The sequence below is a fragment of the Protomyctophum bolini genome, assembly GCF_963924005.1.
Source record: "Protomyctophum bolini genome assembly, chromosome: 19".
NCBI lineage: Eukaryota > Metazoa > Chordata > Actinopteri > Myctophiformes > Myctophidae > Protomyctophum > Protomyctophum bolini.
Window position 1 is genome coordinate 21,923,534 of NC_137880.1, and position 21,883 is coordinate 21,945,416.

The 21,883-nt window shown below is 42.3% G+C and overlaps 1 protein-coding gene across 3 annotated transcripts in view; it reads left to right on the top strand.

Moving 5' to 3' along the window:
* Positions 1-21,883, top strand: part of reps1 (RALBP1 associated Eps domain containing 1) — a 26,307-nt gene continuing 4,424 nt past the window's right edge. Inside the window, exons 1-18 of one of the 3 annotated variants that reach the window (XM_080791618.1) lie at positions 1-736; positions 2,343-2,466; positions 10,710-10,933; positions 11,398-11,560; positions 12,124-12,254; positions 13,886-14,048; positions 14,181-14,244; positions 15,587-15,741; positions 16,041-16,165; positions 17,425-17,505; positions 18,425-18,512; positions 18,722-18,823; positions 19,115-19,175; positions 19,659-19,857; positions 20,048-20,248; positions 20,468-20,548; positions 20,743-20,897; positions 21,350-21,455. In XM_080791618.1, coding sequence (XP_080647744.1) covers positions 584-736; positions 2,343-2,466; positions 10,710-10,933; positions 11,398-11,560; positions 12,124-12,254; positions 13,886-14,048; positions 14,181-14,244; positions 15,587-15,741; positions 16,041-16,165; positions 17,425-17,505; positions 18,425-18,512; positions 18,722-18,823; positions 19,115-19,175; positions 19,659-19,857; positions 20,048-20,248; positions 20,468-20,548; positions 20,743-20,897; positions 21,350-21,455 — 2,376 coding nt within the window. In that variant the 5' untranslated portion in view covers positions 1-583. The remainder of the gene's footprint in view (positions 737-2,342; positions 2,467-10,709; positions 10,934-11,397; positions 11,561-12,123; positions 12,255-13,885; positions 14,049-14,180; positions 14,245-15,586; positions 15,742-16,040; positions 16,166-17,424; positions 17,506-18,424; positions 18,513-18,721; positions 18,824-19,114; positions 19,176-19,658; positions 19,858-20,047; positions 20,249-20,467; positions 20,549-20,742; positions 20,898-21,349; positions 21,456-21,883) is intronic. The other 2 variants (XM_080791619.1, XM_080791620.1) reach the window with 2 other exon arrangements.

Here is a 21,883-nt window from a genome sequence, read left to right on the forward strand (position 1 = left end):
TAGACAGAGGAATGGCGGCTCTGACTGCTGGAAGAAGAAGGAACCTAAACACCCTGAAACTTTACTTCTAAAACGGTGCTGTGGGGGAATTGGTTTCCAGCGAGTCGCAGAAACGCAGTCCCGCTACGGAACACGAACAAGTAGTTGTAGTATCGGGTGAGGTTTAGCGATTTACTACACGTCCAGGGCTGAGGAAAGACGGACGCACTTTGGGGGACTTGCTTGTTAGCCAGCACCGCTGACTTTGATTCAAGCTAGCTACTAGCTAGCTGCACTGTACTAGCCAGCTGTTGGCTGCACAAGTTAAGTCATTATTTAACTGCATGGAAGCGTATAACGTCCAGGCCTCCGCGTAAACGTGCAGATATTGCGAGGGTCTCTTATCCTAAACGCGGAGCAGAAAACTCCACAGACGGGGCAGTGGCACACGCTAACACACATTGACGTTAGCTGGTTTGGTTCACACCAGCTGAGTTTGGGATCCTGAAGTCTCGCCCATATTTGGATCCAGCACCAGCGCACTGTGACCAAGGAGAGCTGATCGATAAATCGCACCAGTCCGGGTCTGATCGGAGTTGCTACGATGGAAAGTCTAACGTTGAGCGACGTGGAACAGAAGTACTACTCGGACCTGTTCATCTACTGCGACACGGACAACACCAAGAAAGTGGCTTCTAACGGGAGAGTTCTTGACCTTTTCCGGGCGGCCCAGTTACCCAGCGAAGTTGTCCTGCAGGTGAGCTAACAGTAGCAACTTACATATTATAAACTGTGACACTGACTGAGAGAATACTAGTGAGAACAAACCCAGTAGAACAGGCTGCACTGGAATATTTTCCAGACACGCTGGGCTGTCAGAACGCCAGCCAGCCATACAGTTATACGCTACCATGTAAGTTAGCTATGTGGCGTAGCAAGACAGACACACCTTCTTGTGGCTAGTGCTAGCTTACCCAAAGCCACCTTTTTGTTGAAGGTTTGGTTTATTCTTTTAAACTGACACCTTAACAAGGTGTCATGAGTGTCACACCTTTAATGGCACTTGGGGATCATGTGCGGCTCTAGACATAACGGGACATTCCTAATGTCACCCCACTACTTCTCCCTGCTCACTCTTTAGTGTCCAGTCCAGTGTGGTTGTGTACCACTACCATTTCAGACAGAGCCACAAACCAGTTTCTTGTAAAGATAAATCCAGTTATCATACTGTACTGGTCAAACTCAGACATCACTGGTAAAACTCAATTATGCTTCTAACCTTGTTTAAGTACATGGTTTTGTAGTAATGCCACAAATTATTCTATTCTATCGTTCTCCTGGTCCAGTCTTTTCCATGAGGTGTGTGCAACCAGAGTAGACCAACTGTAGCACTAGCAACCCATTCTCGTGACTCCTGGCCTTAGCTGGCCAATATTTGCTGTTTGTGAGTCAGCATCCTTTTCAAGGTCAACAAGGGGAGCTGTGTGGAACAGTGAAGAGCTGTTGTAATCTTTAACTCCCAAACTGTAGGCGAATCACTGCTGGACACACACACACACACACACACACACACACACACACACACACACACACACAGTTAGTTATGTGTCTGCAAAGGCTTGAAATGAAGTATTGGATCAGCAGAAAATCTTTCCATTCACCCAAATCTACCAGGCACTGTGTTTCTAATGTTACTTTTATTTCTAGTGATCTGTCTGGTGTCCACATAGGCACATACTGACCATAGGGGCAGCTGTCTCATTATTAGTAGGCAATTGTGTGTGGAACTTTACATGGAGCTTACTCAACATGAGGTCAAGTGTGACACAATTAGTGAGGTCAGATTTATCTAGTCTGGCTTAATGAGCAAAACTGGGAACGTATTGCACTCAGATTGTAATTTTAATTGATTCATGTGACATCAGTTCATATGGTTCCTTTGCATGCATACAATTTTCATGTTTTGAATAGGTCCACTGGTGTGGACTGGAGTGTCTATATGTCCATGATATTATAGATGCAGTGTTCAAACTTCATAGTTTCTGTTGAAGTCTTTAATAAACGTGTTTGGTTAGCTTTCCCAGTTTAGACATTTGGCACCTGTTTGATGATGACTTTGAGGACCCAGATCTTGTGACCCCACTGTTTGACCTACCAGTATATACAATATAATCAAGATGGTAAATGGTGCATACTACTCTGCTTGATTCAATTCTTCTCTGTTCTTTGTTTATTCTATTAACAGTCGGAGTGTCCCTATTCTTTTCCTGGTCCAAAATCTACTAATGGAACATTAGAATTAGAAACAATGTGGTTCCTGATGAGTTCAATGCCATTAAACATTGCCCCTTGGTTGTGTTCAGATCACAGAGCTGTGTGGTGCCACTCGGCTGGGTCACTTTGGGAGGAGCCAGTTCTATATTGCGTTGAAACTAATTGCCGTTGCCCAGTCTGGACTGCCCCTCAGGGTGGAAAGCCTCAACTCAGGTAAGTGTTGACCTCAGTAATAGGCTTGTTATTGTTGTTTATTTATAACTTAAAAAAGACTAACACAGTGCCATTTAATGACGAAAAAATGACCACAATAATGAACCATAACCATAATGCTATGGTCTATGGCATAGACCATAGCATTATGGTTCATGTAGTTTGACCGACTGACAATGTTTGCTTATTACGCCCAGAATAGTGATGCATAGACTCTATGCATCACTATTCTGGGCTTAATAAGCAAACATTTGCGGAAAATATGTGAACATTTGGTAAAAGTAGCAGATCTGTAGTTCTGTCCAAGCTTATAGATTTGCTATTTTCGCTATATTCAACGTACCATTAAGTATAGAGAAGAGGGGTCCCATTGGGACAGGCTTGATAGCCATGCCCTGAAGAAGACATTGAACTAGGGCTGGCCAAATGGAGACATTTTATTAACCGGTTACCCGTCAGGCCTTGCCGGCTAATTAACTGTTAAGGAAAAAAATGGCTATTTTTATCCATTAAAAAAAGACAAATAGCCGGCTCCAAGTTCCTCCAACAGAGTTGTTCAAGTCCCAGTCCACCCCATAGAGTTAGGGTCCACCCGGATGGGGGAATTGGCAGCCACAACGTTACGTGCGTTATCGTGAACACATGCACTGTGATGCACACACTTTCCCAGTAGCCTAATAGACGATCTTCGGATCTACAAGCTCAGAATGCGTTGAGCTATGTGCTTGTGTTTCGAGACCACAAAATAGTCCATATGGTTACGCCAAATTATAACATGCATTTACTCTCGCTTTCTCCCCGATATCACAGCGGGTGATCGGTTAACCATTAGCCGTTAATGTTGTCGGTTACCAAATTTCTTAACGGCTAACGGCTATTGGTTGGACACCCCTAAGTTGAACCTGTTGGCAGCTGCATGGTGGATAATCGTTCTGCACAAGGTGGTCTGTCATGTTCATTTGTTTTAGTACTGAGTGAATGCGATCGGGTCGCACTCTCAGGACATTCCACACATCTTCTGTAGTGTAGGGTACTATTGATTTATTATGAAGACAATGTAGTGTACACGTGCACAAAAAGCCTGTCGTTACTTATGCTGAATAACCAACATCTTAAGTCACAGCATATGATAAGACACACATTTGTAAAGATGTAAAACTGCAACCCACTGCTTAACAACACAAGAGATTCATTCAGCACCTCATGGCCACAGGAGGAGGTGGCGATCCAAATCCATGATTGGGATGAAACTAAACAGAAACGTGTGCTATGAATGCACAATTAGCAGTGTAACATAATCAGTGATTAGTTGCGAACGCAGTGAGCACTTACTATGAGACCTAGCAGATCATGTCTGTCTGTGTGTCTGTCTGTCTGTGTGTCTGTCCCGCTATCCAAATATGGAGTGTGTTGCATCAGCAATCACTCAGCTCCATATATGGGCACAAAAGGGGCCAGGTCCACTCAGCTCCATATATGGGCACAAAAGGGGCCAGGTCCACATATACAGTAACAGCGGGACAGACACACAGACAGACAGACATGATCGGCAGGGTCTCAGCTGCGTTCGTTTCCCGCGTTTGCGTGTCTTACTGGTGATTACATGAGGAGAGATCATCATAGACTCATAATCATCCTGTGATATATCATTTTATCAATCAATCAAGCATGCAGAGCTACTTCATAAGTCTTTCTATCCTGTTCTTCTTTCCTGTCAGAAGCCCTTACTGCACAAAAATACAACGGGTCAAAAGGGCTTCCTACATATTGAACGTACACATTACTTGTGTATCTACTGGAATCTTATGCTTCATACAAAGTCTCAGCTATGTCCTTCTTTTCAGAGTTTTCTGCACCAGCTTCTGCACCATCAAAATGCTTCATACAAGCAATTAATGGCTTCAGGTTTTGTGCATTTTGAGGAGAACGGGCTATGCAGTTACAGTAACCAGATACAGTATGGACATGTTTCAGGCCTGTGAATCACATTGTTTTGAAAGTAGTTGAACGACGTGACATTGTACTTCACTGAAATTGTCAGACACCCTCTGAAGCACGCACATGTTATTTGAGTGCTATTTTGGCTTAAGGGCCGATTATACTTGGTCGCGCACCCAAAGTAGCCGATCTACAAGTCACAATGCCTCACATTGCGACACATTGTGGACGTGTACATTTTCTATTTTCAGTGTATGACACCTCACACCGCCTTGCAACTAGCATAGATCACCCTTTATTATTTCCTCCCATTTGATAGCCTAATTTTTTGATATTAGGTGGTTGACAGTTTGAGACATTGGAGAAGTTTGTGCTCCATTCAGGCCCTAACTGTTTTATTGTTTACTTTTGGTGTTGATTTTGTTAAACTTTAACAAAAGTTAAAGCATTTAAACCTAAGGGGAAGATGTCGTAGGCGGTGGCGCATATAATCATATTACACAAAGGTGTTTGTGTATTCTGAAACACTGAGCGCACTGCAGAACATCCAAAAAAAGTGACAAGTCAAAAAGGAAGCACAGACACAGAACCACTTCCTCACACCAATATAGGCACAGCCTATTAAACGCTACTTTTGTTTTGAACCACGGAAACTAATCTGTTGGGTGGTGAGAGTTTCTGGTCAAACAGTCTTAGTGTCATTGCTACTCTTACATTATGTGATTATAGTGGTATTCTTTTAAAAGGTCAAATATGTTGATCGTATTGGCATTTCTTAACACATTCAGACCGTAGGACTGTGGAAATGTCATATGAAATACAACTGATGGATCCAGCGGACGTGTACATGTACACACGTCATAGCGCCTTTTCATTGATAAATCAGATTATTTCCCCCCTTTTTTTTGGGTTGGCCTCTCCTTCTGCACCATACTACTTGCTAATTTGTGCATGCACGCTGCTGTTCACTTCCTTGTTTACGGCAAGGTAGATTAGAAAAGGAAGTGACATGGTCACGTGACAGTGCTGCGCCATGACACTTTAATGGGAGCCAAATCTCACACCAGAAGTTACATGAATACAACGCAGTGAATGGAGCAAGCTTGACCAGCTCATAACAATTATTTATGAACCATTGAGACCTGTGTCATATAATCGGTTCAGGCATATATAAGAAGACATATCACAGGTTGTTTTGTAATCACTTACTTTTCGATGTGCACAGTACATTATTTGAGGATTTAAACAGCAGCCGGTATCGTTTCTGTTCCGGGGATATCGCGATATTTGGCTGCCAGAAAGGAAACGGTGGGCAGTCTCGCGATACTTGTCACGGAAATATACTTTTTGCTCTTTAGATACCTCTATAAAATTGTCTTCTGTTATTTGCCAGAAGTGATTGCTTTACAAAAGATCTGTCATTCAGAAATAGTGTTTGTTCATGAGCTGGTCACTGAGCTCTCACTAAGCTCTCATTGACTCCAGTGCATTCTGCCGAACTTCTGGGTGCAGTTTGGCTCCCATGGTGTGACGAATCTGCCGTCTGGAATAGCGTGATAGCGAAAATGACGTTGGTGACTTTACCTCCATTTAATATACCTTGGTTTACGGCTCGTATCTCCTAATCTAGGGAGCTCTCCAAGGTTTTGACCAGATGGGCATACTTCTGTCTTCATTTTTGACTTCAACATGCCTCTCGTTTAGAATATTAAAGGTAGAGTCAGTGATTTCACTTAATTCAAATATCACTTATTTTTTTGTTTTGTTGTGATAATCCTCTCTACTATAGAGTGTGCTGACCATACTGTATAAGGAGTTCCTCCCTGTCCCCAGTTAACCCCTGGGGGTCAAAAAACCGTAGGTTTCGTTTTTGTTCTCTATCCTGATTGGATGAAAGCTTGTGTCCCAAGGCAAAAACGGGTTTTTGACTGAAATCACTGACACCCCCTTTAATGCTTCTAGAGAGACTTTATCATAATCATAAGCAAGCAATTATGCCTCCCGGTTTTTGTACAGAACGGAATTACGGAAGGGGGGGGGGGGGCTTTCAGAGTAAAAGCTGACATATCTGCCCCGGCACCCCGAGCTCCTATTTCGAAAGAAATCCAGACGCTCTGTGTTTATGGAGTCATATTTACCTTTATGTGAACTTGAATTGTGTTTACATTTGTTTAAAGCCTGAAAAGAAAAAAATATTTGCATTTTTGTTAACGTTTGTTACCTTTCAAGACGGGAACCTATTTTGGGGTTGTTGTTGCTATGCACAGTATATAGCAACTAATTTTAAATAAATATAGTTTTTGTAAGGATTTAGAAAACGTTTTTAGAATCAGCCTAAGGCCTAAATGAGTTAAAACAGTACCCCCCGCGGAATGTGATGATTTGATTGGCTGAGTAAGGAATGTGATGATGAGAGCACCCCTCGCTTCACTCAAGTGTGATTCTTTTATTATCTGATGACTCTTATCATACATACAGTTACTGTATGGGTTAGTGGCAGTCAAGTCAAATGTCTGTTCTTGTACTGCAGGCACCGTTGTTGTTGTTGTTGTTGTAGGATGGTTTGATGCCTTTCAGAAAGACCTTCCAGATAAATGGCCAAGGTCAAAGCCTGGCCAGGATTTCTGTGAAAGCTTGTCCGTCCTGCCTGACCCCTGAAGCATCACTCTTTCTCCATCTGTCATTTCTGTCAGTGTGACACCTTGTCTTCTCTCTCCAAGTGAGTGATCCTGGAGATCAGACCTATGGCATGGCACCTCTCCACTAGGCTGACTACTTGACACTGACTAGACTCCGACTGAAATATCACTTTGGCTGTTATGTCAGCCATTATTTGAGTTTTTGGGGTATCGGCAATTATTTATTGTTATTATTGTTTTATCAAATAGCGGATCACAACACGTCACTTTTTGAAAACCTTTTGCATTGGGCTTATTGTTTTCTATCAAGTTAGTTGGGTTTCTTGTATTTATTTGCTTATGTTAATTTGTTAACATGTACCTTTTGACAAGTATCGGACAAAACATCAATCTGTGGTCTAGAACTCTCCAAAATTGAGATTGGCATCGGACCAACTTCACTTCACACTACTGCTGCTGTGCTGCACCGCTTTTCTTTATATACGGTAATGCACTATGAAACTGTAAATAAGGTGGATAATTAAAACACATTGTCAGTGTGTGTTACAAGACGGGCAGTGTCGGTAGGCCAATCAGAGGCAGACGGGGCGTTACCATGTCTATGCTCGGACGCAAAATAGATTCACGCGTATAAAGTACAGTGATTATGTGGCATGGTAACCTGTTCAGAAGAAATGTTCCTGCTAGTGCTAAATCATCACTGCCAGGGCATATTCCAATTACTAAGATGCACTCCAAGCCATCTCACTAGTTACCACCCACCTTCCAGGACAGATGGGTTTTCTTTTATTCTCCCTTAATTAACTGGCTACCCCTACCATAAGCAACAAATCCAATCTGCAAACTAGAAATAACATTCACAACTTCAGATCCCCCAAATCATTCCTGATACAGAAAATGACCCAAAAACCCAAGTCAACTGAGAATGTACATTTTTGACATGCACATTATTATTTCAGCTATTTAGTATTTACTGTATGTATAAATTGCGCTTCTACCTTGTATGTAGATATACTACATTTTAGTCATTTTGCTTATATACTGTATGCTTTATAGATTCACAGATGACGGATTCAAGTATGAATTTTGCTGGCACTTGGATGTACATCACTCGTGCAGGTCATATGCTTCTGAGTAGCTGTAATTATAATGGACTGTGGAAGCAGCTTGCAGCACAATCTTTTTTCTTCTTCTTTGATACACGCAATTGTGTGAGGAAGCGTGTACAGTTCAAGAATTATAGCCAATGTATAGCGTCACCATGGGTCCGATATAGGACTAACTTACTGTTGTAGGAGACCTACTGTCGCAAAAGCAAAGACCTTGTACCTACTTCACCTATACTCATAGTCATAAAAAAATCTACATTAGAATAAATTCTATTCACTCTCACACACTTGTACACTTGTACACACACACTGATGTGGACGAAGTCCACCTTTCACAAATGACTGTAAGCAACTCCTTACTTAATGTAACATTTACTTTTACTTTTCCCTAACAAAGTTAATCAAACATCCTTCCAAAAAAGATTGAAAATACTTAACGTCAACGCACATGTTTCTGCTGTCTCCTACTGCTGCTGTATGCATCTTTGAAACATCTCACCAACACTCAAGCGGGTGTCCGTGAACGGACAGTAGGTAAATCTGCGTCCTATGGAGAGTGGAATAACTTTGGAAGGACCCTAGGGTACCGCCGTCCAAAATTCAGAAAAGGTAACCGAGGGTCCCAAAATGGGCTAGTCCCACGCCTGACACCAACACGGTACAAACTTCAGTAGTTTGTTTATTCAGCTAAAATCCAGACATTTTGTTCAACGACAAATACAAATGCATAAACTAGACAAGACACAGCATAACCCCTAAATTACGAGACTCGTATTATCCAGCAAGCAATAGGAATTGATACCTGAAAGGTTTGGCATGAAAAAGCAGCAGTTAGTCAGTGACCTCGTTGTGCACATAATTAATTATATTGATTGAAAACTTTATATATATGAATTAATATCCATCATTATCATTGATCGTCATGTTAACTGACTTCGTTATTTTATACAAAGTAACAACACGTTTTGCTATTCACTTGTTGCACACATAGCCTATCCCCGGCCTAATTCCTATTACCAAGCACGAATAAAATACCGAATAAATAATGCCATTGTGTCAAATAAATTACTGTAATGTATTATTGCAAGGTGCATTTGTGTAGTGTATAACAATGCTGAAAAGCACGGTTTCCTGTATTATCTCATCTGCCACTGCTTGAGTGGCAGTACTAGTTCACTTGAGAAAGTAGTAATTCACTTGAAAAAGAATAGTTGACCTAAGCTGGCAAACGGCAACATGTTGTTTAGTTTTTTCATTAAACTTAATAATTTTCTTGTAATGCAGCTTAGTAAATGGAGACTGAGAACTGTTGTTATGGTGCCCCAGCTGCCAAACTGCTAAAGGGTTTTACTTTTCAATTCTTTAAAATTAAAACATGTTCAATGCTGCTGAGTTGGATGAGAATGCAGAATACAGATTATTTTATTTTTATGAAAAGAATAAGATATTATGATATTGCACATGTGTATGTTTACATTCAATGCTGTATGACTTCAGAGTCGGGGTTCATTTTGAAATAAAAGCCTTATGGCCAAAACATTTTTGTTCTCAATGTTGTATTCTATTGTTAAAGGACAACTTTAGTTTTTTTCAACCAAGGTTCATGTTTTAGGCTGTTATTAGAGAAAGTAAAAGATGAGTGTTCATTTTCTTTCATTTGCTGCTTTCTTTCGTTTTGGTTGATTTTAGCAGTTTTTGACAGGGGGGTGGGGGCATTCGAGCATGGGGCTAAATATGTATTTTTTTACAAAATATTTTGGCGATTTATTTTTTTATTATTTGCTATAGTCCTAATAAACCCCAGGAAATTACATCTGGCCACAAAAGATCACAGGATCCATTGAATGTGACAAACTGACATATTGAGCCTATACACACAGTATAAGCCTTCCCCCAGTAGGCTACCTTCACATCCAGTAGATCCTGTGATCTTCTGTGGCCAGATGTAATTAGCTGGGGTTTATTAGGACTATAGTAAATAATAAATAAATAAATCACCATCAAATTTGGTAAAAAAATACATATTTAGCCCCATGCTCGAATGCCCCCGCCCCCCTGTCAAAAAGAGCTAAAATCCCTAAAACGAAAGAAAGCAGCAAATGAAAGAAAATTAACACTCGTCTTATACTTTCTCTAATAATAACCTAAAACATGAACCTTGGTTGAAAAAAACTAAAGTTGTCCTTTAACTTGCGCACACACACACTTTAAATATATACATGTGTGTATATATGTGTATGTATGTATGTATGTATATATATATATATGTATATGTGTATATATATATATATTTAAAGTTTAGAAGTTTTTACATTTTATTTTGTATTATTTTAATCGATTAAATCAGTCCAAATCATCGGCGTCGTATCAGCGATTCGGTGTGGTGGTGTCTCCCCAAAATCGGTATCGGTATTGGACCAAAATAAATCTGACATCGGGCTCTACTTGCAATTGATGATCCCTAATTTTTTTTTTTAGCCTTTACTGCCAACATGGCATGTCTGAAAAACACCAAGATTTCTATACTATAATCCCATGTCTGGTTTCCCTTCTGTAGTCAAAGACCTGCCACTGCCCAGGTTTGTGGTGGGAAAGAACGAGGCGGAGGCACGTCACGCCGCTCTGTACCAGGACGCGGACAGACAGGGGCTCTACTCGACCTCTGAGGTCATCCCCAGGCCTCCTGCCAGGGTCCCCCAGACCCCCAGACCTCCACCCACATCCTCTGCAGTTCCTGTTCACGAGGTCATCCAGCCCATGGCACCTACCATTGAGTCACAGGTCAGCCATCCAGTTGACACAAGGCTATCATTCTAGTGTGGTTTGATGGCAGCCCATTTTTGGAACACAATCCACTGGTTGAGAAATGTTAATTTAGAGAAATTCTAACACACATATACAGTATATACACACCATTTATCAATAGCCTAGTTGTCTATTTTCAGTGAGAACAGAGGAGCCTGTTATTGGAGAGTGGCGTTCAAATACTGAAATGTGTGTGATTTTAGTAGCATACGTTTCCTCTTTAACTTTCCTGCTGCTATATAGCTGTAATACGTCAATTGTCATGTCGACCTTTTCCTCCTTTTCCCAGGTATTGGTTTTCTTACGGTCTTATGAGCCTCACTGTACTCATTAGAAATGTGAGATTAAGATAATTTACATATGCCAAAAATGTGCTTTATTAATCCCACATTGGCAAATTGCCTGTGCATGTCGTTTCTGACTTGTGGTGTTGTCTTCAGCCTGACTCCACGTCTCCAGTCGTGTCTCCTCACCATTCTCCTCCCACCTCGCCTCACTCGTGGAGGAAACACAAGAGGCAGGCCAGTGGCGGCAACGCAGACAGACAGCCGGTGCTTACCGCCAGTGGAGCAGTGTGGACGCATTTCAGAGAAACTCAAACTGGTACAAACACCTACACCTGTACACGTACATAAAAACACAGTACCCGCTTTCAACAAAGAACAGTAAAATTGTTTGGAAAAATCGTGTCTGTCCACAAGTGTTGTAGTAGTTCGGGAGAGGCTTATTGTCAGTGTCTGTCCCTGTTACAAACAATGCGCTGGCTAGACCCCCACCACCAGCTCCCACTATTTACAACGTACCGCACCCAAGACGTACTACTCATACGCTGAGTTAGCGGTGCCCTTACATTTAGATGTCATCAGATGTCTCGGAAGGTAATTTTGCTACTACCTTTGCAACCAAGGCAAGGCTCATCAGGAGCAGATAAGGGAAGTGTCTTGCTCAATGACACAAATAGTAGGGCAGTTCAGAGGCTCCAACAGCACCCGAGTGGCATGTTTTCGTAACGGGGATCGAATTGGAAGAGTAAGATCTTAACCCCTAGCCTAAATGGGTGTTCCCATTAGGATTTTGGTCATCAGGCAGAGGTTCTGAGCTGTTGCTGTAATACATACACAAATTCAATGTTGAAGTACAATATGTTTACTTGATATTCTGTGCAGGACCAGTGCCTGGTGATGGAATGTGGTCGGCCCATTCGCCCCCTCTTCCGGTTCAGGAGAGCTGGGTCAGTTTCACAGCGGACACCCCCCCATCCAGCACACTCCCAACCATGCATCCATCGTCAGTCCAGGTAGCATAGCATTACACCATCTGCGGCAGCCCTCTACTAGGGTTGGGATTCGTTAGGATTTTAACGGTTCCTTAATGGTTCCGGTTCCTAACGGTTCCCTTAACGGTTCCTAATATAATTTTTCCCCCTTTTTTCTGACATAGATTATGCTTATCTTATAACTAACCTAACCAAGTACATAAACACAAATTCAATTATTGAAAATGCACTTTACAATTATGAGGTGGCACTATTATTTAAACTTCACCACCAGCTAGCCACCACAACAATATCATTGTTGCAATTTGTACTGTATATTGCAATTTGTACTGTATATTAAATATACAGTACACATTGCAATAATGATATTGTTGTGGTGACAAATGTTAAATGTCTTTAATGTTCAGATTAATTTAATCTTAGCAGACCTTGTAGTGAACTGTAGGATACGTTCCTGTGCTTTTTTTCTGCAAACTGTTTATAGTAATCAATCTATGGAGGTATATAATGCACCTAAAGGTTGGGCTCAACAGTCACACGATTAATTTAGAGCCAAATCAAAAGCAGTTGTAAAAAATAAGTGCAGACAATTTTTGATTTGGCTCTATAGTTAACGTGATTTAAAAAATATCAGACAGAAAGACGTCGAGTCGTTGGCGTTCTAAATGAACACCATTAACAACAGTTGTACAATATGCCTAATGAAAAGCTCTGTAGAAGTTAGTAGTTTTTATTTTCTAACGTTACTAGCCTGGGGAAAGTGAACCAGCCTTGCATCATCCTCGTCCCCTGCCGGCTGTGGTGGAGCTGCGGTTGAGATGTTTCCTCAATGTGGACGTGGTGCAACTGGTACAAGTTGCAACAACCTTTGCAGGGAACTATGGCATCGCATTTATTGCACTTTGCGTACTCGGCCTCAGTCATTTCCCTCTTTGTTAACCACACTTTGGAGATCTCTCACTTTGGACAAACTGTCGCGCTCGCTCCGTGGTGGTGACTGGTCGCGGAATGCACAGAACAGTGGGCGTATCCTCCCCGACCCCACTCACTCATGTAGGTGGGGTGACGTCACCCCAGGCTCTCCTTGCATGCATGCACAGACACAGCGGAGCTAAATGACGACTGATGAGAACCGTTTGGGGAACCGTTAATAAAAAAACTATGGAACCGGCTCTTGAAATGGACCCGGTTCCGAATCCCAACCCTACCCTCTACCCCTCTCAACTGTCTCTCTGTCTCTGTGTGTTGCCCTTATCGCGGTCTCTCTCTGCCGTGCTGTTCTTCCACTTACCTGGAGAGAGAATCACTTGAGAGGCATGTGAATGGCTCATGCAATGTATCTCATGCAATCATGGCCCAGTGTCGTACTGTGTTTTCTCGTCCTTCTAATCTGATCTCAAAGAGCTTTCTGTAGTTCCTGTAAGGTGTATAATATGAGCATTGCACAATATTTAGCAGCGGCACCCTGAAGAGATTACATATCACTATCCCTTTCAAATATTTTCAGTTGAAGCTGTAGTCAGACAGAACAGGCATAATATGACTTATTATATTATTAAAATAATGACAAGGATAAGGATTGAGTTGTGTGTGTGTTCTGTTCTTATATACCCCTCCCCCTTGCTCTAAATGTGCCATGTGGCTTTCTGTAGGAGAGCACAACGATACGAACGGTGGCGTCGGCGACGACGACCAATGAAATCCAGCGACAGTCCAGTGGCTACGACGATCCATGGAAGATTACAGATGAACAGAGGCAGTATTATATCAATCAGTTCAAAACCATCCAGCCGGACCTGAATGGCTTTATACCTGGTGAGGGAGCACGCATGCACTCACTCACTCACTAACACACACACACACACGCACACACACACGCACACACACACACACACACATTTGAAACCAGCGTGACAGATTTCTCATTCAACGCTTTGCGTGTTCCAGGTTCTGCAGCGAAGGAATTCTTCACCAAATCAAAGCTACCGATCCTAGAACTGTCACACATTTGGTGAGCGGCCGCTGTTGGACCTGTCGTGTCACGATACAGTGCTGCAGATGTATGCAGACACATGCTTACGGTCACTGTGTGGACTGTTCCCTCTTTTGCATGTTGTTGTTGTTGTTGTCGGTGCTGCTGTGTTGTCAGAGATTGTATGACTGGTCAAGCTGCATAAAGATTGTAAACACATCCTGAATCAATGCTGTCCACTTTTGCTGTTTCCATAGAGAAATTCGCAGCCAGTGGGTTTTTTTTAGCCAGTGGATATTTATTTATATCACAATTCCTTTTTCTTAACAGACAAGGCTGCAGATTGGACCATGTGATCGCCCGTCACAGTTTAACACAGTATATGACGGGTTCGAGATTTCTCCTATATAGAGTTTAAAACCGCCTGTGACAAATGAGAATTCTCGTCTTTTGTTTTCTATTAAAGGGACACTTGACCCTTTTTGCAAAAAAATATATGTTAATGACGTTTAGAAGCTTTAGAACACTTTCCTGGGGATATTTATGTGTGTAATATGTGGTTTTAGATATTTTAGATTGTAGCAGTGAGCCTGTTGTCTCTGATGTCATGGACACTGGTCTCACTACCTTCCTGGACTACAATTCCCATAATTCTTTGGTGCACTGCTCCTCCTTGTGGATAGGGGGGAGAGCTGTCTTACTGAGACATGTAGTCCAGGAAGGAAGTGAGCCCAGTGTCCATGACATCAGAGACACCGGGCTCACTGCTACAATCTAAAATATCTAAAACCACATATTATAAGTGTCCCTTTAATTAATCCAGAATTAATAATCATTGAAATCCCAAAACTCAGAATTGAGGCTGTTATGAGGAGATGTTAGTAGCTCGATAAAGATTGCGTGCAACCTGATATTTCCAATTCACGAGGTTGGGGGGGGGGGGAGAAGAGGTTCAAAGCAAACTTAAATGAATGTGTTGATTAGGACTTAATAAACACAACGTTCATTTAGTTTAGTTAAGTTTAGTTTATTCACTGTACACCGGCTCAACATGTAAACACGGTTCCCTCCACAAATCACATCTGAATACCTGTGCCCACTGCGCATGCGTATATATCCTCGTGTGTGTTGCCGTAAAGGAAACTATATAGAACTGTCGTAAAGTGTACAATAGAGGGCAACACAAGTTAACAGAATGGACCTCCTGTTTGGCTATAAAATCGTAACCTCTTTCCAAAAGTAGTTGAGCATAAAAACACACATCTACTTAAGTGAAAGTGCAATTCAGAACGCACAAGTGCTTGGAAAAAACTATTACAATTACGAGAACTTTTCCACCACTCAATGTCTGACCACACATTATCCTGTCTGTGTGGCGCAGGGAGCTGTCAGACTTTGACAAAGACGGAGCACTGACGCTGGACGAGTTCTGTGCAGCCTTCCACCTGGTGGTGGCCAGGAAGAATGGCTACGACCTCCCAGAGAAGCTGCCCGAAAGCTTGATGCCAAAGCTGATTGACCTGGATGACTCAGCAGGTCTCTCTTTCTCTCTGTCCCAGCACCCGCTTCCTCCACTTTTGATACCAATACACGCACACTGTCACTGGCTTAAGCCGGATTTATACTTTGTAGTACAATGATGTCATATGCCAAAAATAATATAGATAATATAGTATAGATAATTGTTATGCTTTCTCTGTGTGCAGTCTGATTTATCTATCTATGAATTGGCAAAACTTGCAAGGTAATTCTTTTTTGTATAGAGTATAGTATATTTCAACGAGGCAATTCAATGTGTTTTAGTCTAACATGTTTTTCTCATGTACGATGCACAGAAGTTCCAGAAGCGACAGCTGATGTTGGCTACTCGGGCTCCCCTGTGGGGGACGTTACCCCCAACAAGTCACCTTCCATGCCCTCGCTCAACCAGACCTGGCCTGAGATGAACCAGAGCAATGAGGTTCCACAACCACCCAAAAAACATTTTATGTTATACATAGACACTTACTGTATGCTATACACGCAAGTATACAATGCATGCAAGTATACACACGTTTGCGTTTGATCAGTCTTAACATTTAAGCTGCTCTTTCTTTCATGCCAATTCGATTAAAGTTACATTTCTCATTTCATTTACTTATGACTGAGTTTAATTACTCGCCATTCACCACTACTTCTCTCACTTCCTTATATTGGTGTTAACGTATCACCGGCTGATGACATCCCATCTGTAAATCATATTCACCACTTTCAGTTCAGGGGAATAACCTAAAAGAGATTACATTCAGATTAAACACTGAAATTATACGTTTGCTAGTACTAGTAGTAACATCTATAAGTACCGTAGCAAGAAAGTATTTAAATTCTGCAAGATTTGCAGTGGTTGTGCTGACATTTTTGCTACATAAAACATTTGACTACTTATCATCAATGGATACCCAAAAGGTATAACTTTGACTATTCATAAGAATCCTAGAAGGTAGCATAACGTTTTCTGTTCATGAAGGCACATTTGCTGACGGCAAGATGTTGCAATGCATTATCGGTAATCACTAGTCAGGATAGGAAACCACAAACTGGCCACAGGCAGATTTCTTTCCAAAATGTACCTGTGATATTTCACAAACCAAAGTGAATACTCGATACCTAATCAAAGTGTCTAACTTACTATCCACACACTGCCAAGATTTGACTGGATGTTATTTTCTCATGCTTATTTCACATTTTACACCCGTTATTATTCAGGGAGTAAGCTCTCTTCAATTAAGCCATTATAAAAAATGTAACGGCTAAAACAAGTTTATATTTAGGAACAAGAATATATATGAACTCATGTCATGTCACTCATGAACGTATGTAAACTCAGATTGTAATTGTATGATATAAGAGATTACATTTATCCAGTGCAATCAATCGGTAACTCTGAAGGTAGCTGATTGTAGTGACGTATACCACATCATTTGGTGCTTTGTGGCACTAATATATTACGAGAAAAACCATTGGCTTAGAATTTGGACACTATGTAAAAAGAATCGGACAAACCCAAAGCATTAAAAGAGTCGATGTAGGTGGTCACAACCATGTCACCACGCCAGTGACTGACGTCACGTCTTGCCGGCAGCGGTACAGACTGGTGATGTGATAATGTGTGATATGACTGCGCGCTTGCTGACTGACGTGTTTGTTTGTTTTGTCTCACTGTTGTGTCTGTCCCTGCAGCAATGGGAGACGTTTAGTGAGCGCTCCTCCAGCTCACAAACTTTGACCCAATTTGACTCTAACATTGCACCAGCTGACCCTGTAAGTCCAATTAGTTAGTATGCATGGTATCTCCATCAATTGACCGATATTAACCCTCTCTGGAGGATCTCCTCTCACCTTCTCTCTCTCTGCCTCTAGCTCTCTCCATCACTCTCTCTCTCCCTCTTCTACTTTGATTTCATCTCTTTTCTCTCTCTCTCTCTCTTGCTCTCACAACCTTTCTTCCTCAGATCCCTCATTGTAATTCTGTCTACGGCATTCACTGCATGGTGTTCTTTTAGATTTGGCTTGCTTAGCTCTATAGGTCACCTTTTCCATGGTGGCACCCAGCAATCACGTGAAGGGCCTTCCACCGTTTGAATATCCATGTTTTGTATCATTTTGTTGCCAGTGAACAGATTGCATAATGGATATAATAGCTGAGTGAAGAACAGAGGGGAGTCACAGGCTAACAGTTGGAAAATATGAGTGCATTCTGGAAATAAAGGAGACAGCATTGTGAATGTTGGATCCATCTATTGACCACTTAAGTCCCATTTACTTTTAGTTAAATAAATTAGTAGTAGCAAAAATAGAAGATCTGCAATGTGTCATAATACGACACGTTGTGAGCTTATAGATATGCTATTTTAAAGAACATCTTTCAACAAGTGTGCAAATATATAAAACAAATTGCTATGTAGGATCGCAAAGGGTTTATGTGATTAACAAAGAGTGTAGGAGTATTTTTGTTTTTCTAAAAGCAAGCAAGTCACGTTTGAACCTTTTTTGATATATTGTAATTCGTAACAGTACCGTATGAGAATCATATTGCAAAATATTTCTGCAGGCTCTTGGAAAGACTTTTTGTTTAGCTGTTTCCAAAGCCATTCTTGATGTTACAGTCTGTCTGTCTGTCTGTCCTGTGTCTTACCTTGTGTGTCTCTCTCTGGTCTACCTTCATCCGTCTGTCCTTCAGGACACAGCCATCGTCCACCCAGTGCCCATTCGGATGACTCCCAGTAAGATCCACATGCAGGAGATGGAGCTGAAGAGGACAGGCAGTGGTGAGACAAACTTCTTCCACATGCCATACACACACACACACAGTAGTGTGTGTGCGCAGTGTCCCATCTACCTAAAAAGTATTTTATTAGCCGTTTTAGCCATAATGGTATTCACAACAAACGCAGTGTTTTAGAAGCGTCACAACCACCACAGTCTTCAAGGTGGAAAGTGAGTCAAAACCCTCAATGCTTGTTGATTCGTCCTCTAGACCACGCAGGCCCTACCAGTCCACTACTGACCCAGCCTCCAGAGTTGTCTGAAGAAGCCAAACTAGCCGCCTCCATCAAGTTTGTAGCTGCCAACACAGTCGGTGAGTCCCTCAAAGGGATAAATAACCCATTCTGACCTGAGATCAGATTCTTCAAAAATGGCAGATCTACAAGTTCATAGATCTGTTAGTTGTAGATCTGCTATTTTTAAATAGCTAAAGCATAACATAATGCTAACACCAAAAGGGGTTCCCGCCCAAATGGGTTTTAAGCAAGACCCTGTTTCTTGAGTATTTGTCGATCATAAGTTGCTGGTTACACAATTGTCTATAAGTTAGCAGGCTGGTTTTCTAATTGCATCTCAACTCTGTGGCCCTGGTTTCTCCATACAGGTGATGGCTACAGCAGTTCAGATTCTTTCACCTCAGACCAAGAGCCCATCACGAGACAAAGGTGAGTGCCTGTTGGAGGGCTTCCTACATGTGTTGGAGATTTCTCAATATGCTCTCAATGTGCTTCGGATGTCGTCGTGCCAAAACGAGCTCTAGCAGTACGTTATCTGCTAAATAAGAGAGGGGAGGATATAGTACAGTGGAAATACTGGCTGTGGACCTTGACAGTACTTATCCATGCTGACATCATGCCAAGGCCACCATCATGGTTATCACGGCTATCCAAAATAGCCAATCAGTGCAACACTGGAGAGCAACCAAACATTAAATTACTTGTCTTTTAGTTGTATACTGGACCTCTTTTCCACTAGTCCCCTGAAATTTTATCTAGTTTTTATTTGTTGACAAAATTATCAATATATTTAGTCTCAGTTTTAGTAATCATAGCTTAGTTTTTATTTAGTTTTCGTGGTAGTCGCCGAACATCTTCTGTCATAGTTTTAATCCACAAAATCAACACTGCTACTGTGTGTGTGCTCCTCAGGTCTCAGTCGGGCACATCACCGGAGCCTCTGAAGGTGGTGGCTCCACCCCCTCCTCCACCCCGCCCCCACCCCTCGCACTCCCGCTCCTCCTCCTTAGACATGAACCGCAGCTTCAGCGCCGTGCCCGCAGCGGGGCAACCGCAGCCTGGCACGGTAGCCTACCCTCCTGCTGTACCTCCTAGACCTCTACCCACACAGGTAAGGTACACACACACACTGCCAAACTTTAATGTTCCACATGGGACAACAGAAATTGTAAAATAAACATGATGTAGAACAGTAGAACAATTTACTGATGTTTAGTTCCAACACTCTTAATACCCAGAATGTTGCAGAATGCAAGTCGACACCCTCACAGGTTCTTTTCATTCTCTTTGTCCATCTGTAGATGTCAGGCCCCCACAGCGGACTCAGAGGCGACGTGGAGGGTGTGCCAGGGGCCGGCGTGGCCCTCACCACCACCACCACCTCCCCCCATCAGATCCCCCAACAGCCCAACTTCGCAGACTTCAGCCAGTTCCAGACGTTTGCCACATCCGAGCAGCCGTCCAGCCTGCCCGAGGTCGACATGCTCAACGAGACGGGACAGGTGGGTGATCACACGGTACACCTGTACGGTGCAGCGTCCACTATATTTCCTGGTCATCTCTGAGATTGTGGCGTTCAGCTTCACACCGGGACCTGTTGTCTGCGTTGAGTGTGAGGTCAAGAGCTAGCAAAGCAACGTTCAAGTCTAGTCAGTGTCAGAATTGGGAACAACTGGTATAGATTGTTTACGTTTTGGTTGTGTGTTGTGTCCTGTCTTCAGGTGGAAGAGGGAGCCGGTCCTTTGAGAGCAGTCAAGAGTGACAGTCTGGCAGAGGACAGAACCACAGCCACTGTAAACTCTGTATGTTTCCATTTCCATTCACTCATAGTCATATCATACTGTGGTTCAGTGATTCAATGTGTTCAATGATTAACAGATATATGTATATCCTTTTTTTCTTTTTTTTTAAGTTTTCCATTGAGTCCTTATGCATGACATGGGTAGGATCTACCAGCCCAAATAAATAGGCTAACACCGTTTTGTTGTTCCTTCAGGCCAAGGGTTCGTCGGGACCCCTGGCCCCTCCGCCCAAGCCAGTGCGTCGGAGGTTGAAGTCTGAAGACGAACTTCGACCAGAAGACGAGCCGCACGGCCCACAGAAGTCTAACCTCATCGCCGCCGTCCTGGCCACTCAACCTTCCATCAGCAGGTACACAACTCTACAGCCATCACTGGAAGTTGTGAAATCCTTATATTCAATAATCAAGCAACGGCGAATGCTGGGTGATCATTCATCACATACCCATAAACGTCTTTATTCACAAAGACTACTACAAATTATAGCTGCAACTGCGATGGGTGTAGATCTGGGTGCAAGGGTGCAGTACTTAGTTCAGACTAGTCATTGGTCCGACAAACGACAACCTACCTCAAACCCTAACCTAACCATAACCGCAAGCACGGGAGCATTTTCCCACAACTATTAGCCATTGGATATGATAAGATATTGCGCCAAGCCCATGCATGTGTTTGGAACTCATGACACCCCCTTTTGGGTGATTAAAACAAAAAAGTTGATGCATGATTCAACTGTGTTATGAAACATAGAGTATCCTGTGAGATTGGTGATGTGTGTAATGTGGCTGTGTGTTTTCATCTCAGGTCAGTAGGGAAGGATAAGAAATCCATCCAAGCATCCATCAGGAGAAACAAGGAGACCAACACAGTTCTGGCACGACTCAACAGTGAACTGCAGCAACAGCTGAAGGTACAATGGACACACACACACACAATCTACTGTACCATTTTAGTTGCATGTGGATAAATTCCTTATTAAAGAAGTTATGAAACCGTTAATTTAATGAAGCGTGACCAGACCTTCTTAGTTCCAATTGTTTATTGCTAGGTTTTTCATAGACAAAGGCAGACATAGGGTCTGAGTATATTTAGTGTTGACCTACCAGTGTATTCAATGTGATGTAGAACACCTGGAATGTGAAACTGTCGGAGACTCATCACCTCCACCTTTCAGCATTGTCTTTTCAAAGGTCTGCATGTTGGCAGTCTATACTATCTCCTGGAGGGCTTTAATAGTCAGTGTGGGTAACTGACTGACTCTTCGTTGTTGAAACATGCATACAGTACATGACAATCATTCCCTCTCCCTACTGCCGACAGCCAGCAAGGTGCCAATTT